Below are 20,869 nucleotides of genomic sequence, written 5' to 3'. Positions count from 1 at the left end.
CAGCGACAAAGGTCGGTGTGTTCAGTTTTATTGTGTTGTGCATTCCTCTTCCATAGCCCACACTGACGTTAACACTGTACCAGATGATGTTTTGCCCTTGCAGTCACTGGAGTTGCCCATACACCCTGCCTGCTTTTCCCATACAGCATGTGTGTGTAAGAGGGAGGACTCCTTGCACTGTTTCAGTTCTTCCCAGCTCTCCGGTGAAGTGAAACTCGTACAGTACAGTTCCTCACTTTCACTTCTTTTTGTGCTCTCTTGATCTTAGTGTGTCTGTGCTCTCATGTGAGTAATTCTCTTTTTCAGCCAGGACCTTGATAGCTGCTTCCAAGCTGAAATGTCAGTTCCTATGCTACGTGTGAAGGTCATAAACCATCCACCTTCCTTTTGGGGTTATTGAGGCCACGCCTGAGTTCCCCTTCACTGTAGGAAGATGTCTGTCACCAAACCACACCAACGAGTGGGGGATCGCCAGTGAGATTCAGGGAAAGAACTTCTACAGGCATTCTTTGTGCATTCCCAATTTCACAAGGACCTTATTTTGAGGTAACTGTGGAAGCTGTCAAGTTTGAGCCAGGCACCCTGTGAAATTGGGTCTTAATCTTGCTCATCTGTGATAAAAGAAAAGGAGGTGCTCCAGGTAACATCAGGAGAGGCTCCTTTGAGGCTCCTTTATTTCACAAGCATTAACAGGTTGGAGATATATTCAAGAATTATTCTACTCCCACCCAGTGTGACTGCTGCTGGTTGTGATAGCAGCTCCTAAGCAGACCACTTGTTCTCGTTATGGGAGAACGATCACCAGCATTTTGGTTGCTTAGGTGGGGGAGTCTCCTCCTCTACATTGCTGTGCCTACTGAGTTACTCAGCATGTTTTATTCTATTAAGAATATGTATATATTTAGACAGCGGCTATTTTTTGCTACCTTTTTTTGGTGACACCAGTGCTTGGACTTCTGAGCAAATGTAGCCAATGCAGTCCAAGCACTGAGAATTTCCTTTTTTTTTTTTTTTTTTTTAAATTCCTTAAAGCTTCTCAAGAGAGATGATTTAGGTATTTTCTCAACTATGGCTGAGGAAGACTCTCAGTGCTGTCATTTGTCTGGATAGGAACTCACAAATTAATTTTCGTGACAATTCTCATTTCGGGTCCCTGTTCACAAACCAGGTCTGACTCAAGGCCTCCTCTGGCAGCAGCTGCTCTGTGTTTCTGTGTAGCCACTGCTCTGGCATCAGCTTTGCTAAAAATGTGTTTGGGAGTCATGAACTATCCCTCTTGTTACTGCTTCTGCTTTCACCTCTACCTCCACCTCCCCACGGGGATCGGCTGGCTCCATACAATCAAGCATGAAAGTCAAGCACAAGCCAAGAGCCCTGCTGCAGACTGAACTGGTGCAGCACTGGGATTCTGTGGTTGGGGGAGAATTTACCTGATGTCAATACGTTCCATTTTGTGCCAGGATAGAAGCAGAGCAGGGAATGAATGCATCCTTATGGGTACTGCAAGGGTAAAAATGGTCTGGTTCTTCATGGTGGAGCATGTGCGCCCTCCCTGTGTGTATTCATACTGGGGGTGTGCATTTCAGAGAACTTTCTGTTTCTAGAGACTCTCAGGTGTTGATGAAAAGTAAATAATTGGAGGAATTCTGCCACGTTCGTTCATTCTGAATAGTGCCCTGTTCTGCAAATAGTCTTGTGGTTTTCAACAGGATTTCTCATGGAGTTGCACCGTGCAGGCGTGAGGCAGGATGGCAGAATACAGTCCTGTCAAGTGCACAATGGATTTTCCGTGTGGCGTTCCGAATGTGCCTCCAGGTTGGAGCACAGCTGTGCTTTGTGCTGCAGAGGTACAGAGGCACACTGCTGCCTTCCAGAAACTAAAGAGGCAACGCAGACAGCAGGAAAAGAGACACAGTGGAAGGAAATGCTTTGTCATACTTCAAATTTGGGTTGATTAGATTCAAAATGAGCTTTCTCCAGCTCTTCTTCTGTGACTTACCCACTTCCCAACGAATGCAGTTAGAGGGATTTACGTTTGGCCTCAGCCTAGAAGTGTAAAAATTAAAAATGAATTAATAGTTATGTTGCCAGCTAGAAGCCTGCAGGAGCTGTTTAAGAGCAGAAAGAAAACTCTGGGCATTTATGGGAGATTCTGTTGTGCTCAGTACACTGCACAACAATCCACTTCCACGTGCTCATCCTCTCTTGCAAGGCAGTGCAGCTGTATTTCATGAAACTAAATTGTGTCAGCGTTAGGCAGCGGCTATGAGAAATGAAGGAATGCAGAAAACTGCTTAGGAAAGATCATAATAAACTTTGTATATGCTTAATGAGCCCTTGTTTCTTTTTTCCCCAAACTATAGCACAAATATAATTGTGCTAAATATTTGGATGTAGCATCTAATCCTGCTGTGAAAGATTGTTCTGGAATGGAAGAAAGCAAGTGCTTACCCAAGTTTCCAAAACATTTGTGGGTGGGAAACTAACAATAATACCCAGTTCAGCTGAAAGGTGTACTGTGATTGTTAGTTTTAGTGGGGTTAAAGCTTAGACCACCGGACTTGGTATCTTGCTCTACCCAGTTTTGAATGGATACAGTGAGGTATGAAATAAAAATGCGAATAAACTGACTCCTGTTTACTATGCGAAGGATGCTGGCAGACAATATAGCTGCAAGAAAATGTAGTCTCGTTTTCTGTGCATTCGCCAGAGTATTGCGCTTCAGAGGAACAGCCTGTTACAGGGGTGAGATGAGATGTCTCCTAACGGCAGTCGCATTCCCTGCTCTGTTCAGAACTCTGAAATGCCTGAGGGCCAGAGAGGCCGATCAGTAGCAGTAGGTAGCTCTTTTCTTTGTACCTTAGTGTTTGGTACTAATGTCGGGTCTCCTGTGGAGAAGCCCCAAGATTTCCTCTTGCAGAGCACATTGGCACAACTGGGCTTTTAAGGACGTGATCAGTCCCCAGGGCAGGATTTGAGTGGGGTGCATGATCTCCAAACACTGCAATACCAGCGTTTGAGCTCCCAGAAACCCCGGCCTTCTGGCCTGCTGCCTTGGAGGATGTCAGCATGGCAGAACGTGCTGGAGGACCCCATGGCTCTGCTCCTGTGCTGCTGAGCTGCAGCCATGCAGTGCTGCTCTGCCGTGAGGATCAGCACGCCACGGAGGCATCTCCATGCCCGACAAGTTGCTTGCTTCTGCCTTACGAGCCCCAGCAAGACTTGGTTGTAAGGAAGACTGTAAGACTACATAGCATGAAACGGCACAAAACAGCCACAGACATCACTGTCACAAAGTGTCTTCTAGCTGCATGCTCTTCCTCTCCTTACTGTCCCTGCTGGCACATCTCCAGGCAGGCGTGATCATGATCTGCTACTTGTTTGTTTTGTGCAGCTGATCTAGCCTTTGTCTGAGAACCTTGGGTTTTAGTGCTCTGTAACTGATTCCTTTGGCATGCACCACTCCAGGAGACAATTCCAGTCAAATTCACATCAGCTTTGGCTAGATATCCATTCACTCCTGTCTCAGGTTAGTTACACGTTAGAAATAACAATGTTCACGTTGAGGATTGCATAGCAGAACAGGGCTGTGCCACAATGTTATGAAGTAGCAGTGATGAAAGTGTGCAAAGATAGGCAAGTATTTCATGTCATCATTCACAGGACTGTCTTATACTACTGCTATTACAAATGAGAGCGATAAGGCCTCAAGAGCATGTTGTTATTCTTGGAAACAAAGATCTCTTCTCAGGAGGCCATTTCCTGTCTTTTGCGAGGAAAGGAAAAGCATTTGACAAGGCTTTTTGCGAATTAAGCTGGGAAAATTGAGGAAAAAATGTTCTCTAACTTCCATCTCTATTTATGCTTTAGAGACTGGTCATTATTTTAGGAATCATTTGTGATAAAAGCGTAGATAGTACTTCCTTTTATCAATAAAACTACATTGCGAGGACTGACTTTTCATTGTCTATTAATGTGAGCTGAGGGTGCAAGTTACAAAAGTCAAAGGTAGCTGTTTTTTCAATACGTTATCTAGTTTGAACAAAGAAAACAGAAAAGGAAATGTGTACGTGCATATCTTTTGAAAATTCTTCTTGTCAAATGAACCAAACGCTATGCTTATAAATTAACCAAAATATTTTTTCAGACTTTATTTTTATATTTATATATTATAGATATTTTCTGATCTGTATTTTTATAACTTAAACAGACTGTAATGTGCAGATCTTAAATTTAACCATGCAATCAATTGTTAAGAAAAACAAGGCACTTTAATTTTTTTAAGCCTTTCATAAGTAAAGTATTCCCCATGATCAGGTTTTGATACAGCATGAGCACCCCTGCTGTCATGCTGGTCTAAGTGTCTGGAGCGATCCTTTCATTTAAAACTGCCCAGGAGCTCCTCAGCAAAATTACTGGATTGCGTTGTTCTTCACAAGGTACTTCTAACTACGTCTTGCTTTTCTTACAATGCTCTCAAAGGGTCGGAAAGAAGCAAAGTCATCTTCTACCAAGCTTTTGTTGCTTGCTCTGAGTCGTGTGGCTTTGTAAACCCTTTTGTCTACCAAGAAAGTTTTGCAGAAATATCCCCCTGCTACTTATTGTAATAGTGCTGGCAGCAACAGGCACTGTATTGGAGGTGACTCGCGAGCTGCTCCCAGTGTTTTGATCAACAGGGATGAAATCTGAGCCCAACAAAAGTCAATGAGAGTTTTGTCTTTGATTGCGCAGCAGCCAGGATTTCTCCACAGCTGTTACAAATACAGCGTGGTGAGGAAGAGAGCACACGGACTGGTATGACTTGATTTGGGAATGAAAAACTCACGCATGCAGTGTGTCTTCACATGGATTTCCTGCTCTTTCTAAGCTTCTTCCTTTACTATTCCAAATATTCTTTGAAGTAGGAGTTCTTAGAATGTAATGTATGCTTCTCTTAAAAGTTGATCTAATCCACAGTCCTCATACTGGCAACTTAATGCTGTGCTGAAAATCTATCAAATCTTAGCCACTGTCGTGAGACCACCTAAAACCTAGATTACCAGGTCTCATCCTGCAAGAATAGTCATGGATAGAGAGCTCTGGCCAAAGCACGTCCAGTTGTGCATTGTTCAGAGCACCCTGCACCATCCTAAATGCACTGTGCTCTAATGCATATGAAGAAAGGACAGTCGTGGTCACATAGCCAGTCTAGTTTTGTTTTGGCTGAAGCTGCAATGTTTTAAGCTAGTTTTTAGTAGGTCTAATGCTTGGATGAAATATTTTTCAGGGAAATCATGAAGTCGGCATGGTGACTGCTAGCATAAGACTCCTAAATGTAGAATAAAAGGTGTTTTGGGGAGATGATGAACGCTGTTAAAAACAAACGTCTCACTGTGGCATTCAGAGTTCACCTGCTTGCAGGTTTTTGTGAGAGTGAAGGTGGTAGGACTGGCCCCATAAACTTCTGAAAATTCTGCACCTCATTTCAGGGGTGGAGGGTCAGTATGCTTTTTTTTTTTTTTTAAACAAAGAACACTTTCCTTGTTACACGTTACCTTAATTTTCTTCTGTTGGGGTTTTGTAATCCATTGCACTGATTTTATTAAACCAGCCACGTAGTTAAGAACACTGATTCCCCTGGAACTGCTCTTTCATGGGTGCTTCCAGTGCTGTGGATATGCCAGAAAGGAGTCTGGAGGAAATCATGGCACTTAAACAACCAATGCCACCATTGTAAATGTACTGGCATGCTTGGAGTGTGATTCATTAACTCAGTATCTTGCTTGGAGCGTGTGAGGTTTTAAATGGAAAGTCTGATTAGGGTGCATTAGTTTGGGTGTTCGGTGTGGGGAAAAAAAATGAATCTGTTGTCAAATTTATTACTGAAATGTGTGTGACTAATAAGGAATAGTAGCTTTCCATATGATTTGCTGAATCATTTGTCAAATTCCTATTTGCTGAATCTCCAAGTGTAGAATAACCAATTATTATTTCATTTGATTAGGGAAAAAAAATCTTTAAATTGGAACATGCATCTTGAAACCTCGTCAAGGACAAATTGATCTTTTTTATTTTAACTAAATTAAAAAAAAAAAGCTGAAAGGCATTTGCTGTATCAGAAGATTTTAAAGTCTGTTAAAGGAAATGAGTTTGCGGAAGTTGAAGATAGTATGGGGTTTGAGGAAACTGCACGCTTCCTGTATGACTTTGAGCAGATCACTTAACCGAACTCAATTTTTTTAACCTTAAAATGGGGATAGTAAAGAAATGTAGGTGGTTGAAAGGTAGCAAATGCTACCGCTTTGTTGCTTTGTATAAAAATGAGGTTTTGGAAGGCAGAAATCATCCTTTGAGTGCAAATGATTTGCAAAAACAAGTGCTCTCAATATATATCTTTCATCACACATAGCTATCTCTCTACTAGCAAATGTATATATGTGACAACACAGCAAGAACTGAGGGGTTACAAATATATTTAGAAAGTGGTTACAAGTGAGATTTGCAAAACACGATGAACTTGTGTACATCAGACTGTCACACATCAGTTCCTTGGTTTTGCTATTTACTAGTCCTCAGTAATGCCCATTGTACATCTCATTGCTCATTCCTGTAAATGAGCTTCTGAAAAATGTAGCAAGGTACGAGCAGTATGAGGTCTTCCTGCTCAGGCTTGCTGCTCTCATATGTGCTTTGGCCAGCTTGAAGTTTATTTTACAGAGAAGGCAAATTTAGAAGGAAGATGGATGGCTCCTGCAAAAATTAAAATTACACTGTTGATTAACTACAAAGTGGTTTAAAAACTTGAGCTGAGGTTACTTTTATCTGATACGCTTTTGATTCCGGGTTCGTCCTTCAGCCCCCACATCCACCTGTGTTATGTTAAACTAACCTGGCGTGTTGCTTTCCTAGGGGTTATGGGTCACTGCCAGTATTAGGTTTCAAGCAGGCCAGCTGTTCCCAGATCCAGTCCCCGCCTACACTCCAGCGAAGTCGGAGGCAGAGGAGAGGGAAGCACACAAACAGAGGACGAGGGAGGTTGCAGGCAGGAAGTGCAGTGTGAAGACAGCCAAGTAATTTTACTTGCAGCTTCACTGTTAAAAATTTCCACGTATTCCTTGCTCATTAGCAAAATGTTTAAAAATGTGGTGTTAAATTGCAATTGTTCCTTGGGACTGTTTTCTTAAACTTTTAATTACAAAAGCAAGCCTGAAATCAGGAGCATTTCAAGCCTCTAGCAAGGAAGATGCAGCATCTCAGTCACGCAGAGAGTTTAAAGGAAATGGGAATGTACAAAAGGAACCGAAATCCACATGGAATCTCCCCCTGCCACCCAGCAGTTTCACAGATGTGTTTGTTTTTAAATGTCACAGTGCGGTGACTGAGGTTTTGGAGAAGCCTAGCGTGGATGGCAGAGGTCTGAACTCCTGAATGTTGTCGGAGCTAGTGGCAAAAGGTGGCTGTCCCGGCCTTCAGCTGCACTGCCCTTGTCGCCCGGCTGCTTCACGCTTGCTGGTCGTGATAGGTAGGAGTGGTGGCAGAGCCGAGCGCTGCCCATGCCCCGGTGAAATGTCGTGCCTCTGTTCTCAAGAGTTCTGCTTCAAGAGTTTCTGTGTAGAGAAGGACACTATCCAGAAGGTTAAAGCTGTGGAGTGTCCCTAGGTTCATCTTACAGTCGAGCACCCCTCTGTAACAGCAGGTGTTGGGGACTGCAGGGAACAGTGTCTGGAGTGCTGACGGGCTGAGGGGTTTTGTGATTTTAAGGCAATAGAAGTCTGTTGGACATTACACAGGAGAATTGCCGTTTGGGCCCTTTTTGCTTCTCTTGAGTGAGGGCTGGCTTGTCTGGTGGAGGCAGAAAGGCAGCAAGGAAATGTTGTAGCACACTTGCTTCAGAAACCTGCTGCTCTGACAGACGAAAATGCTGGTTGGTTTAGTGCAGGATGCAGAAAACCAAGAAGCAGCCAGCTATAAAGTGCTTGTAAGCAGATTCTTCCTGACCTTGGTGGTTTGTGGCAGGCTGCTGTTCTGAGATCAGAGCTCTTCTAACCTAACAGGCTGCTGCCACCGCCTTGCTTAAGTTAAATCTAACGTCTGATTCCACGTGGGACAGAATGTGTGGGTTCTGGTGAGGTGCAGTAGGGTTAACTGGCAATATCATCCCCTTATTTTAGGAGTTTGAAGCCATACCTGTGTTTGAGTAAAACATCCTACTTGTCAGAAAATAATACAGTGGAAAGGCATCTCTTCATATTAGTAGATTGCTATGTTATTTATTTTGCAAGGTGGCTTGTAAGGAGAACAGCCTGTTCCAGCAGTCAGCTGGGCTCTGCGTTCAAATCCCCGGTCTCCACAGCTGTGTCATGGGCTTATGCAATGGTCTTCAGCAAATTGCTTATCCTGAGGAAAAGTGAGGCATGGGGAAGCTAGACGGAGTAATACCTAAAGCATATCGGATTCTGATGAAGGGCATTGTGTAAAGCCTAAGAACTGTTATTTAAACTGTCTGTAATTAATGTAATTAAGAGTCTTGCTCCAAAAGGCATGTCAAGAGATGTTCCTTGTCACTTAGCGTGTAGCTGACAGCTCATATTTTGGAACTTCTGTAATACCATAAGGCGCGCACACACAGTGTATGGGAGAGAAGGGTTTGTGGAGGGACCCAAAGTACTGAATACCTCCCAAGAGAAATAAGCAGCTGGCTTCACAAGCACAGTCAGAAACTAGAAGAGGTTTTTCTGTTGAGTCTGAATGAAAATCAGGATGAACATCAGTTGTTAGAATGTGTCAATCAAGGGCATATTGGTAAATTCCATGCAGAGAGAAATTTTAATTTAGGGCTAACGTACTGTCAGTAATCAAAAAGATCCTATTCAGCTGAAAGTGCTTCAGATTTCGTACTATGGGAAACCAATAATTATGAGATACAGTGAATAATACAAGGTAGAATTGCTAAAGGGATTAATTAGACTTAGACTAACTAACCACTATAATTGATGCAAATATACATCTGTAGCCTGCTGAGACATTAGATAGTCGTCATACACCTGCTCAATTTAGCAGAGCTGCAGAACGCAGCTGTCACAATCATTTCTGTTTTATTCTAGAAAATTCTATTCTATTCTTCGTATCTGGAAAAGAGCTCCTTGAACATAATTGGCTATTTGTTCTTTTGTTGTTCAAAATACTGCCTTTTATCTTTTTCTAAACAGCACTTCCACGATGGCAGAAAGGCACAACAGCATATTGAAACTTGCTGGAAACAACTTGAAGCCGTAAGTGGAAATTTCCTCAGATGTGACATTTAAAACATTTTTATACCATTTTCATAGAGATGGTTCCAAACTTTGTATTTAGTATGTGAAAGGTGTGTGGATAAAAGCTGAAGAAATGTGATTTTTAGAACTTTCCCGTTTTAAATACACTGGTAGGTATGAAAAAGTCTGTTTAAATAGTACATTTGGCTTTCCGTGGGATCTGTGTGTAGCATGAGTAGTGTTTCATTTGATCCAACTTGAAAAGTGTGCCAAGAGTTGCTTGAAATGCATAGTCCCTAAGGATGCTATTCCGATATTCCTCTATAAGCTGAATAGTTTCACCCTGCATAAATAAATCAAGTGTGACCATCTCTTTAGTAAGGTGCTGCTTCTCAGAAGCAAATACACAGGAATTTGCGCTCAGCATTCATCACATGAACCAGTGAGAAATTGTAGGTGGAGGAGAGGATAAGGAAAGGGGACAAAGGTAAATGACAAATCTTACTTGCAAATAGCAGTGAAGTTGGTAGAATGAAGCAGTCTGAAGAATGGAAGAAAAATGCGTTTATGGTAACTGTTATTAAGTTCTTTAATGTGGAAATATATTGCAATGTAAACAAGCTAGTCCTAGAATCTCCTGACAGTTGTTACAGCAGATCAGCTTAGGGTCAGTTATTGATTTTAGGTAGAGTTTTAATTTGTGTTTCTTTCCCATGCTGAAAGATTCTTTTTTTTTCCTTTTCAGAGTAAAAGGCGGTTTGAACGTGACTGCAAAGAAGCTGATCGAGCACAGCAATATTTTGAGAAAATGGATGCTGACATCAATGTTACAAAAGCAGATGTTGAAAAGGTAAGCCAGAGGGTGGAGAGGCTGTTTGTAAACATGGGTGAGATAGGTTCAAGTCCTCAGTCCCACTGGTAGTATAAATCTTCTGAGGCTTACTGCCTCGCTGGTCAGTCCATGTGTTAATTAAAAAAGGGAGAGCTCCGCAGGGAGCTGTATTTGCATAAAAATTATAAACACGCAGTCAGATTTCTTCAGTAAAATGGTATCAGAATGTAACGTAGCTGACATGACTCTAAATACATTTATGCAAAATCAGTTTTAACTAACACCCCAGAGTTTTTGTACAGTCAAGCTTGTGAGGGCTCCCTGCGTGTGAAGGTTTGCAGTTACCCAGACTTTGATTCAGGTGGACAAACTTCCTGCCTTCTTGAGCAACACCTCAAAAATGTCCTGATGCTACTGGCTGCAGTGACAAAGTATCAGGATTGTTGTTCAGAGTCCTAGATTTACAGCAGGACAGCTTGTCATGTTATGGAGAACGCTGAAATCCCTGCTTGTCACAGATGGCACGTAGCTTTTATTTCTCAGTTGCTGTCTGGTTGTAGTCACATGTGACTTTTGTACATTGATCCCCATTTTGTGAAGCTTTTGAACTGATGTTTAATTTTAAACATAGATTTGTGTTTCAGCATATCCATCTTGAAATACTTTTTCTTCAATTTGATTCAAAATTGGATGTACAGAAGGATGCTTGAAGTCTCAGTCAAGTGAAGTACCTGTATCTTAAGGAAGCAAAGGAGAGGGAAAAGGTGTCTTTAACTTGCTTCTCTTTTTGATGTTAAATATCTCCTCAGATAATTCAGTAATGTAGACCAGAAACACCACATTGCAAAATGTAAGGATAGTCTTTGCTGAAAAGTTTGATCGATGTAGGTACAAAATAGTCAGAATACTTGAACAGGTTTGTTTCTTTAAAAAAAAGAAAAAGCTGAAGTGTACATATATCAAATACTTTGTTGCAGAAGTGTGAAGTGAATCTTCTATAGTCCAAGATTGCCCCTGTAAAAAAAAAAAAAAAAGTTTTGCTCTTCAAGAAGTCTGCTTCATTCTCTACTCAGTTAATTCAATCCTAGGAAGCTATCAAATACAATTTTTCTCTACATTTGTGGAATCTTAAAAAGTTTCTAGTACGCTGAGCACCATAGCACCATAATATACTGAATATACATTCAGTATAGCTGAGCACAATAGCACAGATTGCTATTAGAATTGACAACAGTAAATGAAAAAGCAGCTCAGGAAAATTTCCCAAAGTGTTACTGAATATTAAAAGGAACAAATAGCTTTGTGGTCTTGTCAACTGCTTGGCTGTTAGTTGTAAATTCACCCTGCAGATTTGATTATCTGTCACCTGGATTTTCCAGCCCACTTTACAGATGAATGAGTGCACAGGGTTGTCAAAGATGTAAGGCCACATGCAATTTTTCTGGCAGAGAAGGATCATCTCTGCTTTATCTGTATTAAATGATTTTAAAATATGTTTTTTCACAGATGAAATTAGGACTTACCCTAGATTTTTTTTCAAAGCTGAGGTCATGTCAAAGGGGATAGAGAGACGTGGCTTACTTTTTCAGATAGGGAGCTGGAACTCATTAGTCCTACATCAGTTTCTAATGCTGGCCTTTTTTGGTCAGCGTAGAAGGATGCATGTTGGCAATGTATCCGATGGATTTAGGTACGTTCTGGGAAGCAATCCTTACTCTGGTGCTGTTTCCCTGTAAAGTGGAGCAGAGGGGCTTCTCATCTAAATTTTTCTAGTTCTTTATTGTGTCTATTTGTAAATTACTTATTGCAAAATGAGGCTCAGTGGCATCTTGAAAGACAAAACCCTGCTGCAGCTCTGCGTGCTGGCTAATCTCTGGAGAAGGCATTAGTCGACTTTCCAGCCAGCCAGTGGAGTAGATGGAGAAGGAAAAGGTTATCAAAACGAGTGGAATGTGAAATAATATTACTGAACAGAGAGAACAGTGTTTTCTAAGTGCATGTGTTAAACTGGGTTCATCCATGCCGGGCTCTGAATAATGCCCTTTCTTTGCTTCCCTTGGCCCACGTGACTGGCTCTGCCTTACATAAGGCCCCAGTGAAAATAGGATATTGTTCACCCCGCGCTGCTGCCGGGCAGCTCTTGCGGACCCGCTCCAGGGAGAGATGCAGAAACCCCGGGGTTTCAGTTGGAGCAGTATGATGACTTTTCCCTCCTCCTCCTATTGCAGCAGTTCTGATTTCACTTGCCCCTTACAGCTTGGCAGCTGCGCTCTTGCTCCCAAAAATCTGTCTGGCCAGGAAAGCAGACGATTTGGCTGTGTTCGGAGCCAGTGCTATTCACTTTGGCGGAACAAGGTGCTCTTCAAGCAGTGGGATCGTTTGTCCTCATTTCTTGGGCTTGAGATTGACACTTTGGCTACTTTAGCTTCTACCTGCAAATATAAGCAGACACTAGAGTTATTTTTTGCATCATGCATTGCAGGATAATGGAATTAAAATTCTGCAGTGATCACAGTGGCACGTACAATCAAAAGAATATGCAACTGCCTGATGCACCTAATACTCAACTGTATGAGGATCTGACATGCTCTCATCTGTCAGTCTTTAAATAGTTGTAGCCTTTGACAACTGCAGCAAGAAATTCTGTGCTGGTGCTGCCAGCTACCCGCACTTAACGTGGCCTTGCTGAAAGGAGAGCTTTTGGCATTACAGTTTGCTACGATTAAGTAACCAGAATAGTGGTAGGGAAGCTAATTAGGAGTTACTTTCCTCCTTATTTCTCCAGGACTGTTTAGCAAAATAACAAAGGGCCTCAGGTGTGTGCTTTGAGGCAGGGCTGGATGTGCATGGGCATCTTACACCAAAGCCCAAACTGCTCCTGATTGCAGAGGGCAATGCTGTCTGTGCCGCTCCTATGTCCGGCTTGGCTCCCTTCATGGGTGCAGCCAACCAGCCTGGGGTTGAGCTAAGAGAGCAGGGTGTTTAGCTTTGCTTCCTCCCGTCTCCTTTTTTGGTGTTAGTAGCATGGAGCAAAGGGCTGTGCTCAGGTCTCGGCAAGGGTCGCAGGCTTTGCAGGGGAGTGGGCTACAGCACTCGAGTTCCCCTCCCTGGGTTTGCACCGAGCCTCTAAACTGCAAGCTGCCGGCATTTGTAGGGGGAACGTTTGTGTGAATGCAAAGCGTATTAGGCTCAAAGCCTTTGTCTGTTCCATTTAGCAAAGTCAGAGTTACTGTGTTGCGAGCAACTGCACTGCGAAAATATCTTTATAAAATAAATAAATGGTGGAACGTGCTGATGAAAACACTGGGAAGGCTTGTAGGTATCACTGTGAGCTTTAGCTTTGCTTGGATCGCAGTGGGATGTGAGCTTTGAAAGCAGTTCTTTTTCAAAAAACCACAGTGGAGTTGCTTCAATTTTTTGACCATTTGGGGAAATGGTCTCTGTCACCAGCGCAGAGGCAGTGTACTTATAAGGAAGTGCTCTATTGTTTGTTCCTTCTCTTTAGAGCTGCAATCACTAAAAAGCTGACATCTTTATGGGATAATGTGGTACCCAGCGGTGCCTTTGCAGACTTCTTGCAATAAAAAAAAAAGAAAAACAGCTGGCTTCTCTAAAGGTTTATTTTCAAAGTGGATTTTTCAGAATTTGTTTTTAAGGAGGAAGTGGTTTGGGGCCAACCATACGAGGGGATGAATGCTTTTTGCATCTTGATTAGCACAGAAGTTGAGGGAGAGGGCAGCAGTTTGAGGTAGTCTGAGTCAGGCAGGACCTGTCCCTTTGCTGAAGAGTAGCACCGTCATGTGTTGGGGTCCTAGGTGATAATTCTGCCAGAAAACAACGTCAGCTGTGAGCCCCAAAAATGAGCTGTGTGTGAGTTCCCAGACTGCTGTCCTGAAGTCAGGGCTAGTCGTGCTGGTTTATTTTTTGTTCCTGTTGTGTTGGGAGGGTTCCACCTTAAGTGTTTTTATGATTGATGTAAACGTTTTGTAGGTTTTGAAAGTAGTGAGAGACTAAAAGTGCAAATTTGACATTAACTCTTGCAAATCAGAAAGGTCCTAACATTGCTCGTACTTGAGGTGGGATTTTTGTTTTGCTCTGGAGGTTTTGACTGACTTAGCTTCAGTATATCTTCAACCTACACTAAGAAAGGCCGAGCGAATCTGCTTTCTTACACACTTACTGCTTTCTTACACAGTCAATTTTAATGCAATGTAAAGAGGCTGTATTGCCCCCCTTACCCTAGCAGACGTCCATTTACATTGCATTGGAAAGTCATGAGCTGAAGCACTGGCAGAGTCGTACGGAACATAGATGAAGAAATACTGCTACTTAGAAAGATTCTTGGAATAAGCCGATCTTCCTGCCTTTGCAAATGCAGTTATACTGTCAAGTGTTAAACTGCTTTTCCAGCAGCCAGGCTGCTGCGCTGCAGGACACAAATCTCTTCATTAAGAATTTACACATCCTTACAATGAAGGATGAACTAAACTATTCTTAGTTAGGCCCCAGAGAAATCTCTCATCTATGCTTCAGCATATCCTTCATACACCGTTTGCAGCATGCTTCGTCAGAGTAGCATCAAGTCGCAGCGGAGCAGGATAGAGCGAGCATCGCTGAAACCCTGCGTACAAGCCACAAAGGAACATCTCCAGCTCGGTGCTGGATTGTTGCGAAGTGCGTCACTGAGGTTTTAGTCAATTAAGACTGTCGGCAGTAAACTCTGCAGCATAGCCAGAGACTGTGGGTGCCCTCCTTTTGCGCACCATGACTACTTAATGAGCCTAACTTTTCAGGACCTGCTGAGTCATCTGCGCTGTGACAATTAGGCTTATTGTATTCTTTCCCTGGCTCATCCAACTTTTGAGGCATCTACTGCCATACTGAACTTGTCAGCGGTTGGAAAACGTAGTGCCATGCGAGGGCGATGGTAGAAGCTAGAAAACCTCGACAGTGTTTGTATGATTAATACAGGTGAGGTGGGTAAGGCTTAGTCCCAGACATAGTTCCAGAGAGCCCTGTGCATTTCTTGCTTAGTTACACGCTGCATAAGGCTTTCCCACGTTCTCTGCGTGGTGCTGAATTTTCCTTATGTTTACTAGGCAGCTGCGTTTCTGTTGCTCCGCTGATGGAACCTACTGAACCCCTGTGTGTCTTTAGTTCCGATGCGAGTCAAATTTCCCATAAATTCAAGGGCAGTCTTTTCTCGGTAACATGATTTAAAGCCATTAGATTCACGCTAACATATTTTCTCTAGTTTATGCAGATCCCAATCTCCTTTTTGAACTGCTTCTTCCTAATGGGCACTGTAGTGTGTAGGGAGTCCCTCAGGACGGTCATTTGCGTTTCTGGTAGAATAAGCCTTGTTTACAACCTGCTATCAGCGACGCTGAGATGATACAGCAGCTGTTTCCCTTTTGGACTTGTGACTAATTTATGAGCTTTGATTTCTAGACTATGAAGAGTTAATGACCCTAGAAGCATCATCTGGGAAGCTAAATAACCTTATGTATCCCATGCAGACACTGTTATTTGGTGTTAAGAGCTCAAGAAATAAAAATACCAGTCAGTTTTAGTATAGGATTAGGAAATCCATCTGAATTTGTTTCCTCTTAGCGGTACCCGTCTGCAATAATGCCCTACATAGCAATTTGACAGTTTCATAACAATGCAGCCCTACTGGGCGGCGGATTGCTAAGTGGAGCAAACAAGTCATGGAGGTAAAAAGGGGTTGTGAAGGGGAGGGTTAAGAACAACTCCTGAATTAAGGATCAACCACCCTTTGAATCAAGGCGTAGGCATTCTTAGCTAGTGCAGAGCAATTAGTTTGCACTGTATGGTTAGAAAGCTTGTCTGTAGTTATTCTGTCAAAAATATTTTGACAGATCTTTTCAGCTGTGTCAGAACTAAGGGAAAATGAAGCAGAGACCTCAGAATTTGGCTGTTAAGTTTGTGAGCTGTTCAGTTTAAGTGAATGTGTGGTACCCATAAAGTGAGGCTTTAAGGCTAGCAGAATCATATGGTAACTTTCTTCAGCCCTGACTATTCATCCTGCATTGGCAGTGTTTATAAAATCTTTGTTGGAGAGAGATTACTAGAACCATGCCCAGTATTCAAAGTATGATCTAAGCAATGTATTATACAGTCCTGAAATAAGTTCCATTATTTATATTCCATACTTACATTTATACACTGCAGAACTTAATTGCTTATGTTAGTACAACTGAACAGGTCTCCAGAAATCATTTAAACAGCCAGCAGCTGCTCCAAACACCTCTCTGGTAACCTCCTCCCTCAATTCCAAATATTCTTCTACCTATTGTGCAAGCACCTCGTTCTTTTGTAATAAACTAGACTTTTTAAAGCATCCTCTTGGGACTGGCTTTCTCCAAGCTGTGTGGCAGGCTACTAGTGGAGATTTGTCCATCTGACCCTCTTGCCCATTTGACTGTTTGGTCACCCAGACAGTTTGCATATTCAGTGCTTGTGACATGAGAGTGGCTGTGGAAGGAGACAAAATCTTGGATTTGAGGCACGGGTTTTTTTGCTAGGGCCTTGGAGCAGTTGCAGGACTGGTTGCATGAGTAGAAGACTGACACAACTGGGTGAGTCCTTGTTGCTATTTAATTTTTTTAGTAGTGCAGCTGGGACCAGTGCAATTTAAGAGCTGTGCAAGAGCATTGTGCAGGGTGCTTAGCGTTGCTCTCAGCTCTGCTAGATGTGGCCCACCTTTCTCACTAGAGTTTTGGTGGTTTGTTGCTTTAGTACATCTCTTATTAGCGTACACTTCGGTCATCTGGCAGAATTAGGTGGAATGCAAGTTCACCAGATAACAGTTCCTGAGATCTGACCATGAAAATTTTCTCTCCCATCAGCTCTTTGCTTGTTTGTGTATTTTATTTGAACAAAGGGTTTCAAGGATTCACAGGTTGTCATGAAGATTAATTTTTTATATCCCTTTAATATTAAAAGTAAGGATTTTTCTTCTTCCTTTCCTATCTGTTATTTCGCACGTCCCGTTCTGCCTTCTTGCTTTCAGGAAAGCAAATTCTGAAACTTTTTTGCGTGCCAGTTCAGAGAGACCAAACTGGTTATTGTAAAATAGTAAACAATGGAGCTTGACTTGGAGGCTATGTAAATCAAAGCCTGAAATCCTGGCCCTGTTTTGAAGTCCATGGCAGAGTTCCCACTGTTATTAATGCTTCTGCAAATGCTGCCAGTGTTGCTGCTACCAAGAGACGCCCCACTGCTGTTAGTGATAGTGCCTGCTCGCAACAGAGAGCAGCAATGTGAGCCTGGCTGTGTGGGGAGGGTCAGAGCCCGCAGCTGAAAAATCTGTGAGCAATTGAAAGCATTCCTGAAATTGGTGAAGTGTTTCTGAGTCTGCCTTTATCATTAACTTATTTTGAAGGGATTGGCCAGTCGACGAGGGGTGAGGGGGGGATTTTTGTGTTTGCGTTTCAGTCTGATCTTGGATTTACCAAAGACAGATCTCTTTTGGCAGGCAGCGGCCTGGCAGTGATGCATCTCACATGCTGTCTGGGTTTGTTGGTGTTTTTGAAAAGAGGGGGCAGGAGAAAGCAAGCTACACCAGAGTTTTGACTGGAAACTCTGCCATTCTGGACAAGAGCAATGGCTGAGAAGTTGAACTGTTCCACTCCGTGCAGATCAGCTTAACAGCAGCCAAAGCTTTTTTCTGCCCTTTTCAGTTATTCATATCACTCCCACCATAACAGCCCGGAGGGGCTGCATTTTTTGTCTGTGTAAACCCAAAAGACAGTGTGTCCATTGAGTCTCTAGCTGTTTCTGGAATGTGTCTTACAAATTGTTCTCTGCAAAATATCCTTCATTCTTTTCTGTAGTGAAGACTGAAGTGGCAGTGTATTTTTTCTTTCTCCTATGCTTTCTTTACCTATACCTTTCTGTAAGTTAGTTACAGAAAATAGTGCTTTGGTGTGATTGTGTTCAGATCCGAATTGCCATGGCAGTGGAAACTCTTAAGTTTACCAGTATACTTGCTGCAGGGCTGATGGCGCTGCAGATACTGGGCTGTCCTTCATTCTTGGGAGCGCTTTTCTTGATGAGAAGTACACTGGCATATGTGACCTTTTGGTTTTATTGCTGCCACACGAGTTCACAGAAGAATTGCCTTAACAAAAATAGACTTTGGAGGGGAGGTTGTGTGTATATACGCTGCACGTGTTTATTTGGGGACTAAAAGATGTTATGAAGGTGTGCTCTGGGGGTGGATGTGCATTTCTTTAACAAGTGCGTACAAGATCTGAGTATCTTTTGCAAAGAAAAGGAAAATGCTTTTCTTCCCCCCAAATCCCTCAAATGCATATACCCTTTTCTGGTTTTTCATGATGATGAAAGTGACCTCACTCATTCCCCCTTTCAAGGGGAGGGGATTTTTTTGGTAGTCTTACGAGTACCTAGTCCTGACTTCTGTTTTAACCAAGAGTGATCTGGCAGTCTGTTGATCTGGATTGTGGTTTTGCATGTGGTGCTAGAAATCCCAGCTCTTGCTTGATCATCCCTGCACAGTTAAAAGGAGAGAGTGTGTTGGCTGAAAGCTGCATCACAGCATCGTCCTCCCATATCTGAAGGCATGGTCTGGTTTTCCAGAGACTGGGTATTCCAAAGCCTTTCCTCCTGAAAATGCTGTTCAGAGCAAATATTTTAACATTAATTCTAAAAGCCTGAAAAGTATCTTCTCTGAAGCTGTTTGCATGCAAAAGTGAGCAGTGAAGAAGATAAAAATAAATTTTCTGTGAAGCTCAACTGTAAATTACTCCCAAAATAGTTCCTGTGACTGTGCAGCTCCAGGCCACTGCATCCATTGCTCTGAATGTGACACTTAATGTCGTCGACTCATTTTTATCATTCTGTGCTTCAGCAGAATGCAGGAACCCAGTTATAAAATGTAATTCTGCTAGTACTAGAAGTGATGATGTTAGAGTAAGTGACATACTCAAATGAAGTAATAAAAAAATCTAGACTCTTTTATGTTTTTATTTTAAGAAACAAATACCTCATTGGAAAAGTATTTAAACAGTTTGAAGCTTGCCAAATGCATTAAATGGCCAGGAGAAACAAAACATCACTGGGGCTCTCATACAAAAATTCTTGGTTTTGGAATGTACCCAATTTTACTTATTCATCTGCTGCCTCCTCTTATTTGGGGCCAGTTAAGATAGTTTTGGAAACAGAGCATCTACTCCTGTATACACTGAGCTCAGGGTTACCATACCCCACCAGTGAGCTTGCTCATGAGAATGAACTCTGGAGGCTTAATGTTTGCTGGGTCTGACTGGAAATGTGTAATAGTGAATTTCTTGCTCTTCTGTTTCAAAAATAGAGTCAAGGGACAAATTCCTGAGTTGCACTACTTTTTTTTTTTTTTTTTTTTAAAAAAAAGCTAAGTGGGACGGGGCCTTTCATAGAAGTCAGCTCGAACAATGGGCTGCTCTTAGGTAGCTGAGGAGAATGGGCCTCACAAATGAATATTGATCTCTGGCAGCTGGGACTTGAGGAAGGGGCTGGGAGACAACCGTACGTTACCCTTACAGCTGTCAGCCTTTCCATGGCTGACTTTGTTTTGCTCGTGTATTTGTGTTTGTAGTACAAGGCGATATTGTTTTCCACTTGTGTTCAACATAGCTATACATGAATGCATGGATGATAAGGTTTAATAAATCATATCGAGCACTTGGGTAGAAAAATGATTGATATGGCTGCTTGGAATTTCATTGCACCAGGTAGAGCTCCCAATGCTGCTTCCTTTGCAAGAGTGAGTGGACAATTAAAACTCTTGGGGAACAGGCAAAGATGCAAGTTTTATATTGGATCTATTTATTTGGTCATAGTCACAATCTTTTCCATTTGATGCTACTGTTTCATCTCCTGTTACGCACTTAGTGCCCAGCATTTTTTCATTGTGCTTGAATTATTGTTTTTGTAGAAAGAATGTGAAAGGGGATCTAGGAAACTCCTTCAGTTGACTGCACTTGCAAAAGAAATAGCTGAATTGAGGCAAAATAAATTATTAGGTGAGAGGTGTGAGCTGGACAAGTGGAAGGGAAGCCTATTTCTTTTCAAACTGAGATTTGAAACCTTTTGGCAGAACTTGTTAGCTTCCAGTTATGATTACTAAAATGTTCCATGATTTGGTATTTCATGGATTTATTGTCAGGAAACTATTGTCTGCTTGGAACAGTTCAAAGGCTAACCCCTCTCTGAACTGCTTTCAATGGGAGCCCACTTCTTAGAATGTATTAAAATTATTTGTTGTACTGTTTTCCCTGAAACATCCCAAAATGCTTTAAATAATTTTTAAGCAGTCCTTCTCTCTCCTTTCTTAAAGGGGTCATTTTGAAATTTGAGGGAATGATCAAAACCTAATATTTTCTGAATACTTGCAGGACTGTTCCAGGGCTAGGTAGACAGCAGAGGGTGAGGAGGCTTCAAGTGCCTGAAAAATAAGCGCAAACAGGATGGATTAAATATACAACGCCAAAAAGCAAGGCTGTTGCTGGCTTCACTGGAGCAAGGATTTGATCCACAGCCATGGAGCCGGCTCTTCTGGGGCAGGTGGCAGTGTGAGGGGCTATATGGGAGCTGAATGAAAACGGCTCTGGATGGTTGGATGCAAATTGTGAATGAGCACGAGAGGAGAGTCTCAGCAAGTGAGCACAGGGTAGGGAGCGAAGGCAGGTAGGTGCAGGGAGCCATGAGGGAAGGGAAGGAAGAGTTTCTGTATGAAGGCCAGCAGCAAGGAAGGAAAAGGCAGCTAAATTAAACAGAT

At 42.4% G+C, this 20,869-nt stretch overlaps 1 protein-coding gene across 33 annotated transcripts in view; it reads left to right on the top strand.

Moving 5' to 3' along the window:
• FNBP1 (formin binding protein 1) overlaps nt 1-20,869 on the top strand; it is a 98,254-nt gene that overhangs the window by 40,692 nt on the left and 36,693 nt on the right. For all 33 annotated transcript variants that reach the window (XM_083807971.1, XM_083807967.1, XM_083807965.1 and 30 more), the window contains exons 5-6: nt 9,189-9,251; nt 9,979-10,083. In XM_083807971.1, the coding sequence (XP_083664097.1) occupies nt 9,189-9,251; nt 9,979-10,083 (168 nt within the window). The remainder of the gene's footprint in view (nt 1-9,188; nt 9,252-9,978; nt 10,084-20,869) is intronic.

The sequence above is a fragment of the Anser anser genome (genome assembly GCF_964211835.1).
Source record: "Anser anser genome assembly, chromosome: 21".
NCBI lineage: Eukaryota > Metazoa > Chordata > Aves > Anseriformes > Anatidae > Anser > Anser anser.
The sequence above is the reverse complement of the archived record's forward strand: the minus strand, read 5'-3'. Positions and strand labels throughout refer to the sequence as shown.